The 27,500-nt window shown below is 47.7% G+C and overlaps 2 protein-coding genes across 3 annotated transcripts in view; both read right to left on the bottom strand.

Annotated features, from left to right (window-relative positions):
* The window catches only part of lhx4 (LIM homeobox 4), a 20,305-nt gene extending 5,571 nt beyond the window's left edge, over window positions 1-14,734 (bottom strand). Inside the window, exons 1-5 of the mRNA XM_035521992.2 lie at window positions 14,381-14,734; window positions 11,696-11,867; window positions 9,922-10,124; window positions 6,688-6,842; window positions 6,336-6,507 (exon numbers count right to left, since the gene is read on the bottom strand). Coding sequence (XP_035377885.1) covers window positions 6,336-6,507; window positions 6,688-6,842; window positions 9,922-10,124; window positions 11,696-11,867; window positions 14,381-14,459 — 781 coding nt within the window. The 5' untranslated portion in view covers window positions 14,460-14,734. The remainder of the gene's footprint in view (window positions 1-6,335; window positions 6,508-6,687; window positions 6,843-9,921; window positions 10,125-11,695; window positions 11,868-14,380) is intronic.
* A 6,428-nt stretch (window positions 14,735-21,162) lies between these two features.
* Window positions 21,163-27,500, bottom strand: part of qsox1 (quiescin Q6 sulfhydryl oxidase 1) — a 15,977-nt gene continuing 9,639 nt past the window's right edge. For both annotated transcript variants that reach the window (XM_027014379.3, XM_081707514.1), the window contains 4 exons: window positions 26,929-27,042; window positions 25,851-25,989; window positions 25,393-25,569; window positions 21,163-22,988 (listed from right to left, as the gene is read on the bottom strand). In XM_027014379.3, the coding sequence (XP_026870180.3) occupies window positions 22,147-22,988; window positions 25,393-25,569; window positions 25,851-25,989; window positions 26,929-27,042 (1,272 nt within the window). In that variant the 3' untranslated portion in view covers window positions 21,163-22,146. The remainder of the gene's footprint in view (window positions 22,989-25,392; window positions 25,570-25,850; window positions 25,990-26,928; window positions 27,043-27,500) is intronic.

Genomic DNA, 27,500 nt, shown 5'->3' with positions numbered 1-27,500 from the left:
CAGAGCCACACACACACACACACACACACACACACACAGAGCCACACACACACACACACACACACACACACACACACACACACACACACAGAGCCACACACACACACACCCACACAGCCACACACACACCCACACACACAGCCACACACACACCCACACACACACACACACACACACACACACACACACACACACAGAGCCACACACACACACACACAGAGCCACACACACACACACAGAGCCACACACACACACACACACACACACACACACACACACACACACACACACAGAGCCACACACACAGAGCCACACACAGCCACACACACACAGAGCCCCACACACAGAGCCCCCCCCACACACACAGAGCCCCCCCACACACACACACACACACAGAGCCACACACACACACACACACACACACACACACACACACACACACACAGAGCCACACACAGAGCCACACACACACACACAGAGCCACACACACACACACACACACACACACACACACACAGAGCCACACACACACACACACACAGAGCCACACACACACACACACACACACACAGAGCCACACACACACACAGAGCCACACACACACACACACACACAGAGCCACACACACACACACACACACAGAGCCACACACACACACACACACACAGAGCCACACACACACACACACACACACAGAGCCACACACACACACACACACAGAGCCACACACACACACAGAGCCACACACACACACACACACACACACACACAGCCACACACACACACACACACACACACACAGAGCCACACACACACACACACAGAGCCACACACACACACACACACACACAGAGCCACACACACACACACACACACACACACACACACACACACACACACACACACACAGAGCCACACACACACACACACACACACACAGCCACACACACACACACACAGCCACACACACACACACACACACACACACACACACAGAGCCACACACACACACACACACACACACACACACAGAGCCACACACACACACACAGAGCCACACACACACACACACACACACACACACACAGAGCCCCACACACAGAGCCACACACAGCCACACACACACAGAGCCCCACACACAGAGCCCCACACACAGAGCCCCCCCCCACACACAGAGCCCCCCCCCACACACACACACACACACAGAGCCACACACACACACACACACACACACAGAGCCACACACACACACAGAGCCACACACACACACACAGAGCCACACACACACACACACAGAGCCACACACACACACACAGAGCCACACACACACACACACACACACACACACACACAGAGAGCCACACACACACACACAGAGAGCCACACACACACACACAGAGAGCCACACACACACACACAGAGCCACACACACACACACACACACACACACACACAGAGCCACACACACACACACACAGAGCCACACACACACACACACAGAGCCACACACACACACAGAGCCGCCACACACACACACACACACACAGAGCCCCCCCCCACACACACACACACAGCCCCCCCACACACACACACACACCGAGCCCCACACACACACACACACACACCGAGCCCCACACACACACACACACACAGAGCCCCACACACACACAGAGCCCCACACACACACACAGAGCCCCACACACACACACAGAGCCCCCCACACACACACACAGAGCCCCACACACACACACACACACAGACACAGAGCCACACACACACACAGCCACACACACACACACAGAGCCACACACACACACACACAGAGCCCCCCCCCACACACACACAGAGCCACACACACACACAGAGCCACACACACACACACACACAGAGCCACACACACACACACACGCAGAGCCACACACACACACACAGAGCCACACACACAGACACACACACACACACACAGAGCCACACACACAGACACACACACACACACACAGAGCCACACACACAGACACACACACACACACACACAGAGCCACACACACAGACACACAGCCACACACAGACACACAGCCACACACACACACAGCCACACACACACACAGCCACACACACACACAGCCACACACACACACACACAGCCACACACAGCCACACACACACACAGCCACACACACACACACACACAGCCACACACACACACAGCCACACACACACACACACACACAAAGCCCCCCCCACACACACACAGAGCCCCCCCCCACACACACACACACACAGACAGAGCCACACACACACACACACACACAGAGCCACACACACACACACAGAGCCACACACACACACACACAGCCACACAGAGCCACACACAGCCACACAGAGCCACACACACACAGCCACACAGAGCCACACACACACAGCCACACAGAGCCACACACACAGCGCCACACACACACAGAGCCACACACAGCCACACACACACAGAGCCCCACACACAGAGCCCCCCACACACACACACAGCCCCCCCCCACACACACACAGAGACACACACACACACACACCCACAGAGCCACACACACACACACACCCACACACACACACAGAGCCACACACACACACCCACAGAGCCACACACACACCCCCACCCACAGAGCCACACACAGCCCCACCCACAGAGCCACACACACACCCACCCACAGAGCCACACACACACACACACACACACACCCACAGAGCCACACACACACACACACCCACAGAGCCACACACACACACACACACAGAGCCACACACACACAGAGCCACACACACACACACAGAGCCACACACACACAGAGCCACACACACACACACACACACATAGAGCCACACACACACACACACATAGAGCCACACACACACACACACACAGAGCCACACACACACACACACAGAGCCACACACACACACACACACAGAGCCACACACACACACACACACAGAGCCACACACACACCCACACACACACACAGAGCCACACACACACCCACACACCCACCCACCCACCCACCGAGCCACACACACACACACCCACCCACCCACCCACAGAGCCACCCACCCACCGAGCCACACACACACACACCCACCCACCCACCCACCCACAGAGCCACCCACCCACCGAGCCACACACACACACACCCACCCACCCACCCAGAGCCACACACACAACCAACCACCCACCCACCCACAGAGCCACACACACACCCACCCACCCACAGAGCCACACACACACCCACCCACCCACAGAGCCACACACACACCCACCCACCCACAGAGCCACACACACACACACACACACACACACACACACACAGAGCCACACACACACACACCCACAGAGCCACACACACACACACACACCCACAGAGCCACACACACACACACACACCCACAGAGCCACACACCCACAGAGCCACACACACACATACCCACCCACCCACAGAGCCACACACACACATACCCACCCACCCACAGAGCCACACACACACACACACATACCCACCCACCCACAGAGCCACACACACACACACACACACACACACACACACACACACACACACACACACACACACACCCACCCACCCACAGAGCCACACACACACATACCCACCCACCCAGAGCCACACACACACACACACACACACACAGCCACACACACACACACACACACACCCACACACACACACAGAGCCACACACACACCCACCCACAGAGCCACACACCCACCCACAGAGCCACACACACAACCAACCACCCACCCACCCACAGAGCCACACACACACACATACCCACCCACCCACAGAGCCACACACACACCCACAGAGCCACACACACACACACACACACCCACAGAGCCACACACACACACACACCCACCCACAGAGCCACACACACACACACCCACCCACCCACCCACAGAGCCACACACACACACACACACACATACCCACCCACCCACAGAGCCACACACACACACACACACACACACACACATACCCACCCACCCACCCACAGAGCCACACACACACACACACACACACACACACACACACATACCCACCCACCCACAGAGCCACACACACACATACCCACCCACCCACAGAGCCACACACACACACACACACACACACATACCCACCCACCCACAGAGCCACACACACACATACCCACCCACCCATAGAGCCACACACACACACAGCCACACACACACACACACACACACACACACACAGAGCCACACACACACCCACACACACCCACCCACCCACCCACACCCACCCACAGAGCCACACCCACCCACACCCACCCACAGAGCCACACCCACCCACACCCACCCACAGAGCCACACCCACACACACCCACCCACAGAGCCACACACACACACACCCACCCACCCACACACAGAGCCACACCCACACCCACCCACCCACCCACAGAGCCACACCCACCCACCCACAGAGCCACACCCACACACCCACAGAGCCACACCCACACACCCACAGATCCACACCCACACACACACACACACACACACAGAGCCACACCCACCCACAGAGCCACACCCACCCACCCACAGAGACACACGCACAGCCCCACAGAGCCCCACACACGCACAGCCCCACAGAGCCCCACACACACACACACACACAGAGTCCCCCCCACACACAGAGCCCCCCTCACACACAGCCCCCACCACACACACACACAGAGCCACACAGCCACACACAGAGCCACACACACACACACACACACACACCCACACAGCCACACCCACCCACCCACCCACAGAGCCACACCCACCCACCCACAGAGCCACACCCACCCACACCCACCCACAGAGCCACACCCACACACACACACCCACAGAGCCACACCCACCCACCCCCACCCACCCACAGAGCCACACCCACACACCCACAGAGCCACACCCACACACCCACACAGCCACACCCACACACCCACAGACAGCCACACCCACCCACAGAGCCACACACACCCACCCACAGAGCCACACACACCCACCCACAGAGCCACACAGAGCCACACACCCACAGAGCCACACACCCACAGAGCCACACACCCACACACCCACAGAGCCACACACACCCACAGAGCCACACCCACCCACAGCCCCACACAGAGCCCCACACAGAGCCCCCCCCACACAGAGCCCTCCCCCCACACACACACAGAGCCCCCCCACACACACACACAGAGCCCCCCCCACACACGCACAGCCCCACAGAGCCCCACACACGCACAGCCCCACAGAGCCCCACACACGCACACACACAGAGCCCCCCCACGCACACACACAGAGTCCCCCACACACACAGAGCCCCCCCCACGCACAGCCCCACAGAGCCCCACACACACACACACACACAGAGCCCCCCCCCACACACACACAGAGCCCCACACACACACACACACACACACACACAGAGCCCCCCACACACACACAGCCCCCCACACACACAGAGCCACATACACACACAGAGCCACATACACACACAGACAGCCACACACAGAGCCACACACACACAGAGCCACACAGCCACACACACAGCCCCCCCCACACACACACAGAGCCCCCCCCACACACACACAGAGCCCCACACACACACACACAGAGCCCCACACACACAGCCCCACACACACACAGCCCCACACACACACACACACACACAGAGCCCCCCCCACCCCCACACACACACAGCCCCACACACACACACAGCCCCACACACACAGAGCCCCCCCCACACACAGACACACAGCCACACACACAGACACACAGCCACACACAGCCACAGACACACACACAGAGCCCCCCCCACACACACAGAGCGCCACACACACAGCCTGTGTTTTGATTTACTGCCTTTTGCTACACGAGTACTTTTGCCACTATGCTTGCAATGCACAGTGTTTCTCTCTCGCAGTCACGCGAGGCTGTACCAGTAAGACTGTACCAGTAAGACTGTACCAGTAAGACTGCACCAGTAAGACTGCACCAGTAACACTGCTCCAACATGCTTTCTGTCTAATTGACTAAAAGCTTCACTTAATTTATAGAGTTTGTGTTTGGCTTTTTCTTTTCTCATAAACCCCGCCTTCTAAAAGTGGAGGTAGAGTTTTATGGGCTCCAAAATAGACTCACAAGATCAAATAAAAACAGAGTGGATTCAGAACCTGTTACTGGTCAGTGATATTTAATTGAGGACTTGAGTAAGAGTATGCGTGAGGGGAGTAGGCGTGAGGGGAGTAGGCGTGAGGGGAGTACGGTCTCAGACCTCGGAAGCTGAGTTCACTGTCACTGAGACCTCCATCCTCTGCTGAGCTCTCTTTCTCCACCTTACTGGACCCACGGCTGCGTTTGACATTCTTGTAGAACTGACCCCAGCGATGACGACCTGCGTCCTTCTTCAGCCGCTTCTCCTTGGCTCGTCTGTTCTGGAACCACACCTGTCAGGTACAGTTACGTTATTATAGCTCACACAGAAAGTCCTTTGATGTCCATTCAGCACATTAACTGGGACAACCATTCTGAAGAGTTGGTGGGTGCTGGCAGGCTGCTGGGTGGAGTGGGTGGAACTAGGGTAGAGTGGGTGGGGCAGTGTACAGTGGGTGGAGCTGGTAGCTCACCTGCACCACACGCATGTCCAGGCCTGTCTCAGAAGAAAGCTGCTCCCGGACATGCCTGGCTGGTTTGGGTGAGTTCTTGTAGGCGCTCTTCAGGGTCTCCAACTGTTTGGCTGTGATGGTGGTGCGTGGGCGCTTCGCTCCTGCTTCTGAATCATCTGGAGCAAGAAAACAACATGTCTGCTTTGACTGAACTAACCCAGTACCAAACGCACGAGGCAGCACTAAAGAATTTTTTTTAAACAAGATACAGGCTAGCAAACAAAAAATGTTTCACTTTCAATCCCACATATAATGGTATGCTGTTGTGTCTCTGAGATGTGGAAAGTCACGTTTTCCTTGTTCCTTTTCGCCAGTAAAATCCACAAGGCCTTTGGATTTAAAGTTCCAAACATAATATTTTAAAATAATTTTCTGTATTCATAATTTGACAATCGACATTAAACAAATACAGATCTAAGCATAGAAATCCTTCAAACCTGCGTAGTCAGTTTATGTTGGAATGTGAAGGGTTAAATGAAAAAAACCTGCGTCAGCAGGTTAATGGTTGGTGGTCTGGCTCTACATTTACGATAGGATTAAACTAGGATCATTTCAAATGACAGTAAAATTTATCAAGCAATCATATCATCCCTCTAAATGGGTTTGGCTTTGTTATCTCTAATTTGATGACAATTTCCCCCCGCTGTGGGCGACACGACTCAAAGTTAGCGAAAAAAATAGCTGTCTTACTGAAAACTTCATAATGGAATTAAGTCATTGTCGCTAGTGACGAATTTATTATCCGCGCCGTTTCCTAATTGAGCTTTTAACGAAACGTTGGTAATTATGCGTAAAGGCCGTTTTCCTGCATGGTGTGTTTCCGGTCGCTGTCCATGGTCCTGTCGTTAATAGATGCTCGACTTTGCTCTCCGTCGTGATGTGAAGGCTTATATAAATCGCTGGCTGTGCGTGGTAGGAGGGGGTGACGGTTGTACGTTTTGCACTCTGTCCCGTTGTCTCACGCTGAAGTGCACAGACAAGTTGTGTGATGGTGCGATTATTTGTAAGTAGGATTTGCATTTTGCTTAAGAAATGAGCCGGTTTTTGTTGTGATAACCCTCTCCGTGCTATTTCTGCTCATTGCATTGCCAGTGCTGGACTAGCGTCTTGGGTCATTTTTGAGGTACTTTAACAGAAGACACAGTAATTTAGTCATCATAGCTGTTTTTTTTTCTTTTCTTTTTCAGACGATAGAAAATGGGTCATGGTTTAAGAGTCCCGGTTCGCTACTGACCAAACTTAACGTGAGCTCTAGCGAGAGGCGACGGGGAGTTTCAATCTCACCGCTTTCCGGTTATTTATTTCCATGAGAAGTCTCAGCGCGCTATAGGATATGATAAAATTCCCTTGTTACTGTGTTTTTGGAAACACGGAAATCAGGATTTCGAGCCGAAATTTGCAGAAGAGAACGTTCTAAATTCGCGGCAATTTCGTTTTCCTGTAATAATTCAAATTTGGTCTGCAGAAAAAAAAAACTAAATCTACGTGGCTAAACTGACGTGGATAATGCCACGTCACACTGCACAAGCGTTAAGAACGGAACGATATCACTCAGTTGAACCAAACCAAGCACTTGTCGGGCCATCCTACACATTCTGGGGAACAGGGATGCAGTTATTGTAGTGTTTAGTAAAACTTGTGTGTCAAATAAACAATTAACATTCATATAATTCGAACACGTCTTAAATATTTAACGGTGTCACGTCATTAAAGAGACATTAAAATGCGTCGGACGCAGGCGCGTCCATTAGATCTAAGCAGGTCAAACGTGGAAGGAGTCCCGTTGGTCTTCGTCACTTCAACCCGCTGTTGTACCTATTGAGTTTTCCAGAGCTACAGTGTCCACCCCAACGGGGTGGCCAGTGACACCAACAGTTATTAGCCTAAAAGATGTACCCTCACACCAAGAACCTGGGGCCACGGACTGGGGTTATGGAAAATGTAATTATCTGAATGTTGTATCATTTGATTAAATCAGGCAAAATACTAAAACCACTAGATTGTAAACACTAGATACAGTGCTTGACACTGGTGATTAAAGTTTACATAATTAAAAGTATGTTTAAAAAGAAGTTGTGACAACCAGAAAGGCCAGCAGAGACAACCATAGACACGCAGAGACACTCAGAGACTACCAGAGACATGGAGAAACACCCTGGACATGAGCCAGAAGGTGACTTTAACTCAAGAGATGAATCTAATTCATTATATCAAAAAGAAATGTCTGTGCTTGATAGAGGTTTGGAGTGTGTGTGTGTGTGTGTGGGTGGGTGTAGGTGTTGCGGGTGATGGGGACAGTGTGGTTGTGGTGAGAAGTGTGTGTGTGTGTGCGTGTACGAGTGTGTGATGATGAGGATTGGTGTATTTGTGTGTGATGAAAACTGTATTTGTGTGACTGTGTGCGAGTGTGATGAAGATGCTGTATTGGTGTATTTGTGTGAGGGTGTGTATGGGGGGGGATGAGAACTGTATGTCTCTGTTAGTGTGTATGTAGCAAAACTGAAAGCGATCCCACACTACCAGTCGATATGTCCCTCCAGCTGCCCCTGACAGTGTAAATCTCTTCAAAATGGCAGACCGGTGGAAGTTATTGGGCCTCTGCCATAACGTCACACTGCTTCACTTAGCATAATCAATCAGCCTGTGGAAATCTCCATAAATACACCATGAGTGGTTGTGTTGACACTGGCACAGGGATCAGATCAGTGGCTGAATTAAGACCCCTGACACTGGGACCCCATCGCACTTGAATTCACCACACTTTTACTCTCTCCGTGTCTGTTATTGTAAAACAGGAATTGAATGTCATATTGCTGTGTGTCTGGATTATTGTACAACAGGAAATTAATGTAATATTTCGTGTATGTCTGGATTATTTTAAAAACAGAAGTGAATGTCAGTCGCTCCCTTGCTGGACTCTGTCACCTTCAAATGGGCAGCAGGTCACTCCACAGCGCCCCATGTGGTCATGAACACACTGTGCAGGTGGTCATATGGACAGACATGGGAAAGCCACTGAAGTTCCCCATTTTTGGAACATGATGTGTTGCATAAATTATATCATGAGACAACATTTGAGTACAGACTATTAAAGGGAGCTCACAGTGAGCTCTGAGGATCACTGTGCAGCAAACAGCTCTGAGGGTCACTGTGCAGCGAACAGCTCTGAGGAGAAGCAGTGATTAGGACCCCCACCGTTCTGCTTGGCTGTCTCATAGTCCGTTTTACAGACGAGGCGGCCGTCCTCCATGAGGTAGAACTGGTCGCCGGTGGCCAGCTGTCTGCTGCACATCACACAGGAGAAACAGTGCAGGTGATAGACGAAGTCCTGGGCCTTTCGGACCACCTGTGATGGGGGGATTCCCTGCTGACACCAGGCACACTTTGTTCCAAAACGCCTGGGCAAACACACACACACACACACACACACACACACACACACACACACACACACACACACACACACACACACACACACACACACACACACACACACACACACACACACACACACACACACACACAGCTATTAGTTCATATTCAGACACACACACAAAGACCCACACAAGCATATACTCACACAAGTCCAAACGCCCCCACACATAGTGTGTATGTGTGTCTATTTAAACATACACAGACACACTGATGTTACTTAAGAGACTAAATTAATTAAATCTTTACTGCTAACAGCCTATTTTTAAAACTGTTAAACTCGTTGCTAGTCTGAGAACCACCTTACAGCTATGTTTATGGTTGCAGGTCCTCTACATTTGACAAATAGCCTGGATCAATGTAGCAAGCCAGAGAGATACAGCTGAGAGAGCAGGAGAGGGAGAGAGGGAGGGGGGGGGGGCTCTCAGAAGCCATGCAGCAAGGGTCTCCTAAAGCACTTAGTCAGAATAGACTGTAAATCACAGAGCGGCTCTTGACTAAATAAACTCTCTTTTTGAGCAGGTGAAGTTTGTGCTCTACCGCATGGACAGCCCCACGCCTGTCTGTGATCCCACCCTCGCCTACCCGCGCGCCTCTCTTCGCTAGTACGGTAGCTTTAACATTAAAAATCCCCCATGTGTCCCCCGGGCAGGCTAATAAAGTTAGCCTCCACTCTGAGCCTCGCTAGCCTTTTACTTCTCATTGTAGCCTATGACATTAAACTCTCTCAAACATGATTTAGTAAAAGCCAGTACCGATCCTGTTTTGGACAAAAGTCAAACTTAATTTTGTTCTTTAATGCCATGGATGGTGGTGGTGGCGGCGAGGAAGGGGGATTCAATATTTTTAAAAAAGCGAGAGGAGAGGAGAAGAAATGTAAAGGGAGGAGAGGAGGAGAAACGTAAAGTTGCTGTCTCGTGTCTCGCTACAAGGAGGCTAATGGTAAATTGCATTGGGAGATATGCAGTCCTCGCGGGTGAGCCCCTTGCGCGGGGTGTCACTTCCAACTTAAACATCTCAACGCAGACAAACTGCGCGAGGAGCAGCTCGGTGCATCAACACGGGTCCCGCATCTGATTACACGCCCATCATCACGTGCCAGCCACAAACACTGGGAACAGTAATAAACCAATTCACTATTTATATTCCACCCAGATCTAACGCGCATCGGCGCTACGTGTATTTCCTGGAGGCGTGGCTCGTGCGCAGCGGAGCTTTAACTGCACGCGGAAGCTCTACAATTAGTTCGCAGTGCTGCTGCGGTTTTGTTCCTTTGATGTGATTCAAGGATGTATCGTCGTGACCTCGGAAAACTACAGAATTGCATGTGGAGGACATCACCAATCCTTTTAACATTTCCAAGCGCTTATTCCAACACACTGACATTGCATACGTTCTTAAGGAGAAAGTATCTATCTTAAAGCGTATCTCAAGTTGCTCTCATTCTTTACATATTAAGTATTCTAGTGTTGTTTAAAATAAACAACAATAAACATCTTTAAAAGAGAAAAGTGGATGTGAATGTATTTGCACGTACTTAAAGAAGTCCTCTTTGCAGTATACATTCCCAGCGCGCGAGAAACATTTGTCCGCGAGCAGCGCCTGGCAGTCCGCGCACTTCAGACACTTGGAGTGCCAGTGGCGGTCCAGCACCTTGAGGATGAACTTATCCAGGATGTGCTGACTGCAGCCCGCGCACTGGGGAATCTCTGCAGAGGAGAGACACAGCACGCACGGCGGAAGATAAAAGGCTTAACGATAAAATCAGCAGTGTGACGAACGACAGAACAACAATCACAAATTATCTGAATTCACACAACTCATAAAATACCATTTTGTAGAGGCATTAGTTTTATGTCATTTAGAATGATATAAAGACTGCTGCAGCATCGATTTTCCCAGGTAATATGGGTCTACTATTAATTTTGTTTATAAACTGGTGAATAAATTATCCGATCACATTTATAATAATAATAATAATAATAATAATAATAATAATAATAGCAGCAGAAGCAGTGATTTTAGTATTTCTCCTTACACGCTTTCGCATAAAATAACGTGCAGGATGCAGTATGGTAAACAGGTATGCAGTCGACAGGTGTGGAAAGATGTCCATTTGTTTAGAATATAATCAATATCCCAGAACAACGGGCGAGGACAAGAGGACATTGAGATTGAAATCGTATAAGTGACCCACTGATCCTTTAGAAAAAGTAACATGAACTTAACCCAGCGGTACCTTTTTAATGAGAACATGGAGGAGTTTTCTCCAGTAAAACCAGAGAATGACGCAAAAACAAACAAAAACAGATAACAATGTGCGATAGAGTTGTCACTGCAGGGCTATTAGTAAAAAAGAAAAAACAGCAATAATAAACACGGACAGTATAGTCCTCCGATATTTATTAATAGAACTAAATTTGTTCACAATTTACATTTGCTTAGTCATTAATTATGGGTGTAATTAAGTGATCCGAAACTACTGAATTAATTATCCTCTGTGATTTTGAATACTGAAAAACGTAGGCCTACAAAATTAGCACGTTCTTCCTTGGTGATGAAGATTCCCAAATAAATAATAACGCATTTCTCGGACGTGTGTGTTTTTTCTTTCAGCTGCGTTTTACCGGGTCGCGGGGTGACGGGGTGTGGAAGGGCAGCGCACGCGTGGAACTCCAGGCGCTAGCATCTTCCTTCTTCACCCGCATTCATGTGTTCTGCGCCCTATTTTGCTTTTAAATCGAAATCATTAAAGTGGTTTTAAAACTAGTTTTCTTTTAGTGCTAATACGATTCATAATTAGCCAGTATTTACATTTATTTTGGAAATATAAAAATATCAGGCTAGAATGTAATCACTGATATTACTGTTTACGTTAATCTTCATATATATTTTTTGTAATCTTTGTAGATTTTATTTGTTTCTTTCTTTCTTTTTATATATTTTTTTTTTTGTAAATAATTAGCCATATGTTATATTATATCCACATTATTAAGACAATGTTTAGCGCTATAGCGAATAAGCAGACATTCTTAAAATAATCCATACCTAATCCACCATTTATTCGGTTTTGGGGTCGGAGAGGGAGCGCTGAAGGCCAGTTTAATGCTTTCTTAGTGCTTCCTCGGTGTTTGTCATAATTTGGCCTCTTGGTCAAATTGCAATTTTTACAAGATACAAGATTCAAGTTTATGGATTGTAAATTTAGAAAAAAAAACCAAAAAACTTTCCGATCAAGTGCCCAAATTGTACTAATATCTTGTTATGTTTGATTTTCTAATACAATCCCGTCTTTACACGCCATGCTGGCGAGCAATTTCTTTTAGATTTGCTAAAACGTGACACTCCGTACACTAGCAAGGCCATCTGTACATCACACAAGCTCGTTTACGAATAATTAGGTCAGGAATTCATCCAAATCATTCTTAACTGGGCGATGAGATTATGTAGACATAACATAAGCGCTGACACGAAGACAATAGGCAATTTTTTTTTCTTTTTAACTGTTCAGCTGTTTACGCAAAGTACGCAATTTAATCAATTTACTAAACAGCATTTCATCTCTGTGTATAAGCGTATTCACATCAGTAAACGTTATCTAATGCCTATTGATAAAAATTTGGTTTGAGTTAATTTTACTTTACCCACTTTGGTTTGCTATAATTATCTCCTCGGGGTATGTGGTGGAATTTAGGTTCTAAATCCTAAAACTAACTTGTTTATTGGAGTTAACGTAGGCCACATTCTAAATTGGTCAGACTCGATCCGCCAAATAAACTGTACGAAAACGGCATGATTCAGATCATTAATATCTACGCATAGCGGTTCTGACACACAATTCTAGTCACATTTTGAAATTAATATAATTTAAAAGCACCTTCTCAGTTCCTACATTTGCGCTGTGCAGTGTTCATCACAACGATGCTTACTGATTTAATATAATAAAGGTCTCGCAATTTAAAGTAATATAAATATCAACAGCATACAGTTTGTGAAAGCATGTTTAAACTATTGGAACAACAAAAATCTTATGTAAATACAACAAAAAAGGAAATTTTCATACACTCGGCCCCAATGTTTCTACCCTTACTGATAGATGGCTTTCTGTTCGGCTCACTGCTAGATTAATATTACTGCTCCGCGCGGCCTGCTGCAGCACGCGCCGATTCCGCCAAATTCTCTGATGAACGAATCAATAACACACGGGAGGAAAAAGCCTTACGTTGCACTGGTACTCCGAGAATGTCCGGTAGACCTTTAACGGCGCTCTCGGTGGGTAAAACAGGCGCACTTTGCATCATTTTCACTCGTTCTGATGAAAGACACACATGCAGACTTGCCCAGGCAGCTTTGTCAGATCTGCACGAGCAGCTCTCCGGTGTCCTTTTGCAGTCCTTGCGCTAATGATTATCCCGCTGAAATTCACGGGCGCTCGCGAATTCGGGCTGCGCTCTGCCGTGGATCACACAAACCGCTTGATTCATTCCCATTGCAGGGGTGCGTGTGACGTCATCGGCCCCAGACGCGCTGCCCGGGGGCCAATGGGGGACCACAGTTGCCCCGGAGAGGCGGAAGAAACCCGGCTGGCGCATGCAGGTGAGCAGACAGAGCAATAAGGAAGTAATGACGACACGAAAGCGGCCCACTGGAGGCGGGGCGCTCGCGGGAACGTATAAATAAGCCCAGAGAGCCGCTCGACCGTTGACGCCTGTTTGAGTGCACACCAGTCCTGTGCGCCGGCAGTCTGAGACGACATATTTTGTTAAATTGAATTAAAACCATCACATTACACTGGCATAATTTCCTGTGCGCCCATTTGATGAGACAGAAGTGCAGCATGTTTGAATTCAACAGTTTTGACGAATTGATTTTTAAATATTCAATACCTTGCACAGTGTGAATAATCTGTTTTTGAAATTGTAGCTGTAAACTATTCAAACATAAATGCGCATTTTAAATTGCGTCCTCGAGATTATTCGACTACAAAATAGACTGAAAAGATGTTCAAAACCCGAGTGTGGTGGAGCACCGCCTCGGAGTGTGTACTAGCTGCCCAAACCCGGTCATCCCTCACACAACTCATTTCATCCCAGCTTTCCAACCACTGCTTCTCGCAGGCAAATCATTCCTCTGGAGAGTCCGGAGTCTTGATGAACTCAATCTTCGCTTCCAGTTCCGTTCAGGAATACATCAGGCCGTCCTGATTCCGACGTGGAAAATATGCAATTAAAGCTCCCTGTGTTACTAAGGCCAAAGAGATGTTTAAGATAAGGAATGTTCAGCATCACCACCAACACTCTCATACTAACTACATTTCAGCTTTTAGCTAACTCACCTCCGTTCTCGTCTCTCGGCAGCGCGTTCTCATCTTGTTTCTATTTGTTCTGATCATTTCAGGTGTCGTTGAATTAAACAAACAAACAAACAAAAATTTAATCCAGTGGAAGATCCATTTAAATCATGCAGCCTATACGTAGACTGTGAATAAATTGTTGTTATATGAAACGCGCGTGAAATGTGATATGCGCGTCGTTACGACTCGCGGAGAAACGCCGTTCACGCGCTGCGACTGGGGCCCAAAGACTCCTCCGTATTACGTTATTGTAGACTCTATTAGACTTATCAAAGAAGCTTACTCCTTTAGCCTCATTTTAATCTAAGGGGACGTTTTCTGCAGTGAATCCTTTTGCAAATAGGACTATTAATTTTCGTCGATAGAACGTGAAAATAATAGCATGTTATTATTATTATTGTTGTTGTTGTTGTTGTTGATATTATTGTTGTTTGTTTGTTTGTTCGGTATTCGCCATTATAAATGAACAAGCAATTTGTAAGCCTCATGAATTATACCAAATTCCACAAAATTTGTTTTCCAGTCGCTCGCTTTGGGAACCGCTCGCACAGTTAAACAAAAAGGATGTTTAGAATGTTTTTAATCTATTTAGTCTGACCTCTGAAATGTGCTTACTTGAACCAACAGTTAACACTCTACTCTACAAATAAACCTACGAAGTCCAGCCGAGAGTGTTCACTGCACATCCAGCATATGCCAGGTCTCCTAGCATACGCGAGTGACCAATTTTTCAAAGCATGCATCCCTGAATAAATATTTTACAAATGATATTAAAAAGGTACAATATTATTTAAAATCTCCAATACGCTATTCATATCAGGATAATTGCTATAAATATACTCAATTCTGGGCTATTAAAATAACCAGTCAGTTAATTTGTCTGAAGTGGAATTTCAAAAATGTATAATTACAAACGCTAGATTGTCCGGCATTATGTAAAGCAACCTGAACCTCGCAAAAGCTCTACTTACGCTTTATGTGTGATTGCATAAAATGTAGATCATCACAGTGATTAAACGGAGGCAGACCGGAGGTGATGAACACCGGCGTTAAACCCCGCTCTCGCGCCACGTACCCCGCGCGTGGCTGGGAGAATTATCCTGGCCTATATTTTCATTTTGATTACAGTGAACGGGTTTTACCCGCTAAGATTATTCAATTATGTTGATTGTCAGGTGCATACAAAACGCTCCTTTTCTGAGCAGAAAATGCTCTTAAAAGCATCAACATTTTGCCACACAATTAAATAAATTGATTTATGCGCAGGGTGTAGTTTTAGTTTCTCTCGCGCGCGCTCTCTCTCTCGCGCGCACACACTTTTTATGTGAGTCCTATCTTAAAGTCATAAGTTCAGTTCAAGTAGAAGCGCCGTAAACCGTAATAACGGGCGCGTGTGAGCGGCGAGGTCTTCGAAAGCTATAATTCAGCCAAAGGGCAAGTCCATCGCCCGCGCGGCTGACCTGCCACCTCTAATTACGAACAGTATTTCAAAGCAAACGCAGTGTGACACGAGGGGATCGCAGATCTATCACACGGGTTCAAACGCAGCGCTCCCGGTTCACCCGCTCAGCGAACTCGGGACCAACCGAGAGAAACACTTCCAGCAGGCTCCCGTTAGCTGGCCGTGCACAAACGGGAGGTAGATGTAAAGAACACCCTTCCATGAAATTAACTGGGTTTGTAAGACTTTTATTTGTGCATAAAATCGACATCGTGACATCTGATTAATGTGTTGATTTTTTAATAATAGATTGTACGTGAAAATTACATCAAACAAAAACACATATACATACAAACGAAGAAAGAGAGGAAAAGTGGAGAGTGATCCTGGCGAACACTGTCAGCAGCTGAAAACGGTGAAAATATTTTTTTACTCCTGTGTGCTTTACATGCAAATGTTTAATGTATTAACCACCTAATACATTAAATTAGCTGTGTAAGAAAAATGACATTCGTGAACTTCAGAAGAGATCTTGTAATTCATTGATATTAAATACTGAATCTGAAATCTCCAGACTGTATGATTTGCTCGTGCAATAACACACTGACTTTGGAGGGAGACAAGGGGAACCGACCGGGCGTTCTTTAACTTCTAACTAAAGGGGTCTGGGCATCACAGGTCTGAAGTCAGAAGGTGTAAGATAACAGAAACGTCAAACCTACCTCGTGACTCTGGTGGTCGTGAAGCCTGTTCGTTCCAGCGCTTCTGTGTAGAGCGGTTTAGGCACGAACCGCAGTCACGCAGCCATCTCTCCTAAACAGCGCCAGCAACAAAAAATAAAGAAAGTAAAACGTGGGTTAATCGCTCTGTTTGCGGAAAAACGGAGAACACCCTCCCGAGCCGAGACCTCAGTGAAAAGGGGGTTCCCTTTCATTTGCGGAGAAAAGACAGAGAACGAGATGGAGACCTTATGAGAGGGCAAGGAGAAAATTAAATTGCACTTGGGAGCAAATTCTATTAGGGAATAGTTATTGTCTCCTGACAGGTCCTGTCCATTTGCGTAATTAGTTGAAGTAGGAGGTTGTGCATTGTTTAAATAACCAAAATAGACCGAAGTCTCAGTGCCTGAAATAGTCCGAATCAATAGTACCCTGTTTTTTTGCTCCTGGGGTTAGGGTTCCGGGATATACTCTAAACAGGTGTTGTGTTTAAAGCCATAACGGCGGTGAATGGTCTAACCCCAGGCTGTGTATCGGACGTAAATATATAAGTATTCGTTCACACTAATACAATATAACTGAGTGTAGATCTTAATTCAATTAAGATACATGTTTTACCTACCACGCAGACTAAACACCTCCGTTGTCTCTCCTTTTAGTTTTCATTTCGGCTTGTTTCTAGGATAATCTTGGCGTGGTATGATTCTGTCTGTGCTGCTCCCAAACACGAACCTACAGATGAATAATTTCAGAAAAGCCAGCCTACATCAAGGCTCCCGGTTCTGACCCCAGTGTTCAAGTGCGTAATCGGGTTAGATGCAAATTCAACACTGGAGTCTTTGCTATGGATTTTGGAAGTTCTACGGAAGGTTCTGTCAGCTCATAATTTGTGTGTTTTTTGCTTGACATCAGCGCATTATGCCGTAGCTCTCCTGATGACCAGGCTATAGACTGTGTGGTGATCAGCGTTTACCGACGGACACGGACAAACGTCTGAGAAAAGGACGTAATCAAAGGGCCCTTTTGTGTGAGTAAATCAGCCCGTCAGATCAAACAGCCCGAAGGCAAAGGCCTGCACGCGGCCCGCAGTACAGTGAAGGTGTTTCCTGAGCAGCCACGTTAGGATTCCTAATTCTCACCTGCGTCCTTCTCTCCAGACAAACCGACTGAGCAGAGCAAGGATCACGTTAAATGAGCACCAGTAGTCAATCTCTTAATCTAAGAATTAAGTAATTCCAAATCTCGTTGTTTTAGTCATTTTTAATCGAGATAGATGCCAGCAGTTCGAATTCGCGTTCCTAAATCGAATATATTTTATTTTAGAATAGAGGCAATAGGCTGTTTATTTATAACACACACACACACACACACCTAAGACGTTGATGTTTAGCTCCAGAACACTGCATTTACTCCTTGGAGTATTCATCACTATTATTTGCTTTTCATTATTTGCTTTTTGTTCCGCCGGGTTTGGGGGCAGGCCAGCAGTGCTGGACGGAACGCGCGCTGAGCGTTCCAGAACTGCTATAAACCCGCAACACGCGCTGCATGGAATTTTTATGCCACCTGAGTTCATCTGCATCACGATGCTGGATGTCACTCGATATGACTGAACAGGCCATATATCGGCGTATTCCCGCCGCGCCGACGCATCTGCAGGTGGGAGCTCGCAGGTGTTCCCGTCGGCCAACTCTCTCCAGCCCGTGAGCCGCTTTAACGCAGCTTCGCTACACGTAGCTTGCAACACTGACCTCAATAGGACCAACCTTGAGCAAGTTTAAATTGACTGATATTAAACTACAGATAAAATATATGATGAACATCATATATGATATAAACGTCGTAAACAAATTAAATTATTCAATTGTGAAAAGTAACATTTTACTAGTAGGGGCTGATGGATCACGTGTTAAATACGTACACAAAAGTTAAGCAAAACCTGGTTCTTATAGCTAAAGTATGACGTGTTTACTTGACCTTTTCATACATTACATCAGAACATGCAAAATACAGTAGCGCTTCCGAGAACAGATACACTCTCTCACACTATGCAGCTTTCTCAGCTCCTGACTGGTGGGGGTGTGTGTGTGTGTGTGTGAGAGTGAGAGAGAGAGAGATATGAGATGAGGAAAGCATGTGTTATGGAGGGGAGGGGAGGGGTCAGTCAGTAAAATGAGATTAATTTGACCCTGTTTGCCTGCAGTTTTAAGGTTCAGTGTAAAATCTGAGGGTTACTGGGGATGAGATCTGATAAGCATATCATATATTAACCTTTTTCATCTCTTTACTAAATTAATTCACTCTCATTTTGAAAACACATACAGATATGCAGCGTATATGGACGAAACTTTATTACAATCAGGTCGTTTGAGGGAAAGTGTGTCAAAGCTGTCAAGGTTTTTAACACCAACACAAGACAAGTCGTAAAAGAGGAGAGAGCACATGCAAGAGTGGTTGCCATGAAACAGCAGTTTGATTTATGCAGCATGCTGATGGACTCTCTGCTGTAGGGTGTCTGAAACCTGAGCACTAGAGTGACAGAGTGAGAGCAGCACTAGAGAGACACAGAGTGAGAGCAGCACTAGGGTGACACAGAATGAGAGCAGCACCAGAGTGTGACACAGAGGGAGAGCAGCACTAGAGAGCGATACACAGACAGAGAGCAGCACTGATCACCTGCTGTCTCCCAGGCATGCGTTGCTCAAGTGGACGCTGCACAGAACAGATGCAGATTTTTACGTGTGTGATGACAAATGAGAAAAAAGGTTTCACACCAGATTCTAACTGCAACTCAGTGGCCAGTGCAGGATCAGGTGCTGGGTTAGGGCTTAGCGTTAGCCCTATCTGGTGTTACTTTTAAGCTTTTCAGGGGTAGAAGGGTGCAGGTGTTTGTGTGTGCTTGTGTGTGTGTGTGTGTGTGTGTGTGTGTGCTTGTGTGTGTGTGTGCACGCGCAGCTGCTGCCTGTACACAAGTGCGTAATCCAGTGCACTTCAGCCTCCCGCACAAGGCCCAGCTCAGTGTGAGAGAAGAGCTCCTAAAAGCTGATTGTGCTTTAATAAACTTTATTAGGGGGTGGGCGCTAATCCTGCCAGTAATCTACAGCAGCCCTAAAGGAAAGCAGGATTAGTTACTTGCTATAATCCCAATGAAATTGTTCAGATTTTGCCTGCAATGCACAGCAGATGGCAACAGATCCATTTACCCACACTCCCCATACAGGCCACACCCACTAATACATCATGCCTCAATACAGGCCACACCCACTAATATATCACAGCCAATACAGACCACACCCCCACCGTCAACCACAGCCATAAACAGGACACTCCCTCAGTACACTTTAAAGTCTGCACACCCACACCTGTATTATAACCATGCTGAATATCTGGCTATTCTCAGCCCCTAAACCTAGAGGCATTATGTGTATGTGTATGATATGTGTAAAAACACATATATGCAAATATTTCATCCAAAAATGAAAATGCAAATATTGTTTGCAAAAATTGGTTTATTGAATCCATCCTGTGAAATAATCCAATTCAAAGCCATAATTCCCTCTTGAAATAAAGGACCCAAAGACACTGCAGACAGCCGTAATGAACAGAGTGAAGTGTAGTGGCAAAGTTCTCATCCGTCACTTTTCCCCCGAAAATGCCAAATACGATCAAGATAGCCACTCCATCAGAACAGACCTGAAGGGACCAATCCATCATGTATATGAGAAAGACACCAAGGTCTGCTGTCTAAGAGTCTCCAATGCAGTAGTGACAGTAGTTACTGTATAAAACCACAAAGCTAAGAGTAGAAGGACCAGAAGGATGGACACCCAGAAACAAACATCGCCACAGCAATTAAATACATTAAAAAAAAGAAAACAGATAGTTCTATCGTTCGCATTACGAACCTTTAAATTATTTTCCTTTTCTCCGTTTTCTGCCGTTTTCATGGGTAACCTATACGGCCACTTTAATGAACCTCAGGAAAGATTTGCTAATAAAAGTCTGGAAACAAAGTGTCTTTTCATGAAAGCGCATTAATGTATTTTTCAACCAAGCACATATTTAGTTTAAAAATTTAGTTTCATTCTTCAAAATATTTCTTTATAATTTCAAAATCTAACTGATGAATTCAAGTTAAATTCAGACCAGCTAATGTATCATTAATCATTTGTGGTATTTAAATATAAATACCAATTTGTGGTGTTCATTCCCTATAAATTAAAACAAAATTCTCTCACAAGTAGCCTAAAGGTTTTAAAACGATTTTAAAACGGAAAACGATTCCTGCCTTTTCCACTCTCCAGAAATGCAGGGACTTCCAACACGGACGAACTGAAGTTGTGGGAAGAACTGCGCCAAAGTGTCCCATTCCTGAAATCCACTTATGTACTGTATCTGACTGTACGAGTGGTGTGCTTGGTGTGTGTGTGTGTGTGTGTGTGTGTGTGTGTATATAGCGCTAATGGAGCGGAAACTCAGGGCAGGGCCACTTTGGCTCTGCGCAGGTGGTGTCGCGCCCGGATGTAGAGCCACATGGCAAGCAGGCAGAGACTAGACAGCAGGTAGAGCAGCACACACAGACTCACGTCCAGCCTGGACAAGCTGAACACAGACATCCAGCGCGGGCCCTGGGGCACGGGGAACGGCTCCAACGCCGGCCCCTCTCTGCCCTCTTCTTCCAGGGCAATCAGCTCGCGCTTCACCCTGCCCCTGGGCGGACCAGCTGGGTTCTGCGGCTGCGGGTCCGGAGGCAGCCTCAGCCCTCCCTGCACCGTCTTGGCTCTGTAGTGCTGGCTAACGAACGAGTCAAGGTCCACGATGTCCTCTGGCGGCTGCCGTAGTTTCATCCCCACGATACTGGGCCTGTGTGGGGCCCACTCTCTCATCCAAGCAGGTTGACCTGTGGGCGGGTTTTCATCCGGCTGTCCTGCGGGGTGTGACCCTCCAGCCTGTGCAGCTCCACCCACCACCTCTGGCCCCTCCTTTTCAGGGTCTTCCTCTTCTTCCTCCTCCTCCTCCTCCTCCTCCTCCTCCTCCTCGGGGGTGGACGGGGTCTCTGGTGCCTCCCGCGCTGTCCTGTGGTCCGTGATCTTCTGGGCGGCTGTGAGCAGGCCTCTCTGCTGGGCCTCCACCTCCTTCACCTCCTGCAGGTAGTCTGGCAGGATGCGCTGGGCGGAGTAGTAACCCTGGAGGAAGGCCAGCACCTCCTCCTTCCTCCAGTCATGCTCCCCACCCAAGGTCAGCTTGTAGCAGCTGCGGCACAGCTCCGGGGACGGCCACTGGACCTTAGGGAAGTAGGGGTCCTCGCTTGGGGCTCCTGGGGACACAAACGACAGGTCACAACGCACCAGCCGAACCTGCTGACGGACAGACCGAGTCAGCGCCTCGTTTAAGGGGCACCTGCATGAATGGAAAACTGCTGAGTCATTAGTGGGATTGTGGGCTTCTGCAGTCATTCATGTTTTGTTGGTCAGCTTCCATAACCCATCCTGTGGTCATGAACAACACCACAGAAATGAACATATTCAGAACCTTTATAAAAGTAAAGGTGTTTGTGTGTGTGTGTGTGTGTGTGTGTGTGTGTGCTCTCTTCACAGTGACTAGGGAGAAAAGCGGTTGTGTAATGAAGCATCCTCTCTGCCAACCTCATCTGTCTTCACCACCCACCCAGAATGGGCCATGGTCCTATTGATCATACATCAAAACTGTCACACACACACAGATGTGCACATACGCATACACACATATGCACACACAAACACACACCCCTGGCTGTTGTAAAGGTTTTGAATATGTTCAACACACACACACACACACACACGAAGGAGAAGTAGCAGCTCGGCACTGGGCTGTTAGCCTGCCCCTCTAACACACCCCTCCAGGAGCGGAGTCCATCCCAACACGGACACCGATCAATTAACACACATGAGACACCAACAGCAATCTGCAGGCTTCATTCCTATAATGTGGTATTGCACAATGTGTTACACTTCCAAATGAAATCTCTCAATGGGCAATTTAACGGAAATTGCAACTGTCTATAAAACACACTCACACACTCTAGAACACTGACTTTCTAAAGGAGACCGCTACTCTCGTAAGGAAGCTGTTTGTTTCTGTTGGAAACCACAAATCCTCTGAACAGTTTTCTCCTCTTGTAGAGAGTACTCTACAGTTCACTATGCTACATTCTTCTACAAGGTTCGAACAGCTCTGAACACGTCTGTCTCCTACTGCTGATGGGAACGGCGTGAAAAGTTCTGCCATATTTCCTTCAATTGCTTATTGTGGGAAAATATGGTTTACTCTCACAGTAACATATGAAAAATGTAGACAATCACAAGCACTAATTTGGTACCATCTCTTAATCAATACCCACCCTAAGACCCCCGCCAAATGGAGTTCAGACATAACGAACACACTTCAGAGTAATTCTCTCTAAGATTTTAACGAGGCCAGAGAATACAGACCTATGTAGACTGAAGTGCTAGGAGTGTTTTATTGAAAGACTGTGTGCGCACGCATGCTTTGCGTGTGTGTGCAGGCAAATGCCACTTGCCCTGTGTTCGGCCATGTGGCAGCAGTACAAATAGGCTTTTCACTAAGCCACCCACACACACACACACACACACACACACACACACACACACACACACACACACACACACACACACACACACACACACACACACACACACACACACACACACACACACACACACACAGTCCCCGAATGGCTCACAGGAGACCTGTCACAGAGACAAAGGGTATAAGGAGGGAGAGAAATGCACCATTCACTCCCACAGACACAATACCTACCCCCCCACACACCCCTCCCCCTCCCCTTGCCATGTTAACCATGGTGGAGATTAAGTGGTGAGGAGGGGTGTGTGTGTGTGTGTGTAGCCTGGCGTGTGCCACCTGCTGTCACAGGCGTCTGGGGATTCAGACCACGCCACTCTGCCAGGAGACACTGTTGCCATATCAATTATCAAGCATCAGGAACGTGTCCCTGGGGACGGCTAAGACACACACACACACACCCAATCGGCAAGAGTGGTGCGGCTAGCAGGGGTCCAGGAGCAGGGCCAGAGCTCTGGGAAGGGGGCGGGACTCTGTCTAATTCTTTATATTCAGCACCTCTGGACAGCCAAAGGAACAGATGCAGCAAGATCACTTGAAGTTCAAAGCAACAAGTGAATTACACGCGTGTGAAGAGAGCTGAGGTTAACGTGAGGGAACTCCCACAAAGGCCCAACACAGAGCACCATCAAAACAAACATCGGCGTCATTTATTTTGCTCAAAACACTACCACCGAGACTACTGGCGCATCTACATGAGTGCCATAGAGCTGTACTCTAGCCACTGTATTCACACAAAGACTATGAGATCAACAGTAGCTTTAATTCCAGTGTATTCACATGTATACTGGGTACATCATAAATCATTATACACAATCCACTTGTTTAAGTGAACCAAAAATATTTGGTCATTTGGATGTTTAGTAGTCATAAGTTCCTACACAACACAACATGAACTCACAGCAAGTCACTTCCTCACACAGGCCTTAGTAATTAAGCACTGAGCATAAGCAAGCAGAATTTAAAAAAGGACTGTTAGATTGTTAGACTGATAGTGTAGAAGACAGTAAGCTTTAGCAGACCTTATGAGCTTTACAGAGGGAGCAGAGCTTATGACCTTTCCAGAGGGCTGGGCTCACCTGCAAGGCGGTTGTTGACACGGTTGTGGCGGGACCAGAGCCACAGGACAGCTGCAGACGGTGTGGTGACAGAGACCAGACTCTCCTTAGCCATGCGCTCAAAATGAATGGCACATTCACGACAGCCAAAAAAACTGCCCACATATCTCCTCATTGCCTGCAAGACCTCCAGAGGATCTGAGAGAGAGGTGGAGAGAGACAGACACAAGGAAGAGGAAGAGAAAGATAAGAGAGACCATCCTAAGCCTCAATGTCCCCTTCACCCAACAGTCAGCTTGTAGGCTGCTAATTTAGTACTGGGACAGAGGTGCCGGTTTAGTACTGGGACAGAGCTGGTTGATGCATCACGAGAACAGAACTCCACTACTACTAGTTCCTGGGAGGTTAGTGTTAACCTTGTGTATGCTCAGAGAGATCAACCGTGCATGGTTAAGCGTGTTCAGCGGGGTGTGGGATACCTGTGCTTCCTGTGGCTTTGGCCTGTACAGTCAGAACATGGAAGAGAGTCCACAGTGCGCAGGGATAACCACGAAACCACTTCCTGGAGCCCTGACAGCCCACCCACCGTACAACTTCAGGTAGGACTGAACCATTGGTCTAAAACACAAACACACACACACACACCTTAATGGAATACTCTTTCACAGATCACTACAGTCAATCAAATTTATTTTCAATCATTTTTCAAATGCGGAGCGTGTAAATATGTCAAAGACACTGAACTTGCAGTGTAATGCAGAGAGAACACTCCAACCTCTCCAGGCTACCATCGGACTACCTCCAGACTATCTCCAGCCTGGTTCACGGCTCTGTTTAAGATAATTGAGACGCTAGGCACTAAAGTCCACAGGGACTGATAGAGGCCCTCAGAAGGTGATTGACCAGAGCGGATTTCTGTACCTAAGGCATCAGCAGGTGACTGGCTGGATCTGGAAGCATTGATCCATTTTGCAAGTCCATTACCCTTCCACATCCAGCGACTGATTAATTGATTATAGGGCTGACCAAGAGCCAATAAATGTTTGTATGTGACCACTCCATTCAGTGTGTGTGAGAAACAGAGAGTGAGTGAGTGAGTGAGTGAGTGAGTGAGTGAGTGAGAGAGCGAGCACGAGAGTTGTGTAAAGTCATATTTCTTTTAGTATGTTTTTGCTTGATTATCGCATGCTGGGTAAAATATCTTAGTACAGCCAGCCTAGGAATCTCTGAGAAGTTATGAAACTACGTTATTTAAAGAGCAGACCCAGCTGCAGTGCTGGCCCATCTTGGTTAGAGTTCTAACCCGTTTAAGTACTGCAATCATTTACGTCCCTACTCTTCAGTAAGTAAGAAACCGAGAAGTATCATGGTTTAAAAAAAGTATTGTTCAAGGAGGAAAAATCCTTGAATCCTTGTCCAAAAGGACAAATCCAGTAGTCCAGAGCCATAGACGCTGGGACAGAGCTGTTGGTATAATACTGAGATGTTATGGGACAGAGCCGCTCTGTTCTCACTGCCTGGCGATTGAGTATTGGGACAGAGCCGCTCTGTGCTCACTGTACTGTCCAGCGTTGCTCTGAAGTCACTGTACGTGACTGTTTCTTTCTGCTCCTGCAGCCAGACATCCACAGCCTTCAGAGCCCCTGTTACTGCAGGTCTGCCTGGAAAATACTGACACACACACACACACACACACACACACACAGTAAGTCCTATCTTCTAGAGCTATTACACCGCTGGCTGAGCTAATGAGGCAATGTTCCTGCTCTAGGAAAAGGGCAGAGTAGCGCAACCCACACACACACACACACACACACACACACACACGCACGCTAACCACACAGGTAATACACCCAAATAGGTAACACTCCCAGACCTCCTCAACCACACAGGCAACACGCACACACCCCTCCTCAACACACTTGCAGAGAGAGAGAGAGAGAGAGACAAAAGCTCTCTCACACACACACACACACACACACACACACACACACACACACACACACACACACACACACACACACACACACTACACCCCTTAACCGCATCTCTAGATTACATCAAAATGTGATTAAACCACCATCAGGGACGGCTCAGGACAGCAGTGGACAAACACTACATCAGACTCA

This window comes from Electrophorus electricus, chromosome 25 (genome assembly GCF_041902795.1).
Source record: "Electrophorus electricus isolate QZ-2024a chromosome 25, ASM4190279v1, whole genome shotgun sequence".
NCBI lineage: Eukaryota > Metazoa > Chordata > Actinopteri > Gymnotiformes > Gymnotidae > Electrophorus > Electrophorus electricus.
This window is presented reverse-complemented; position numbering and strand designations above follow the sequence as displayed.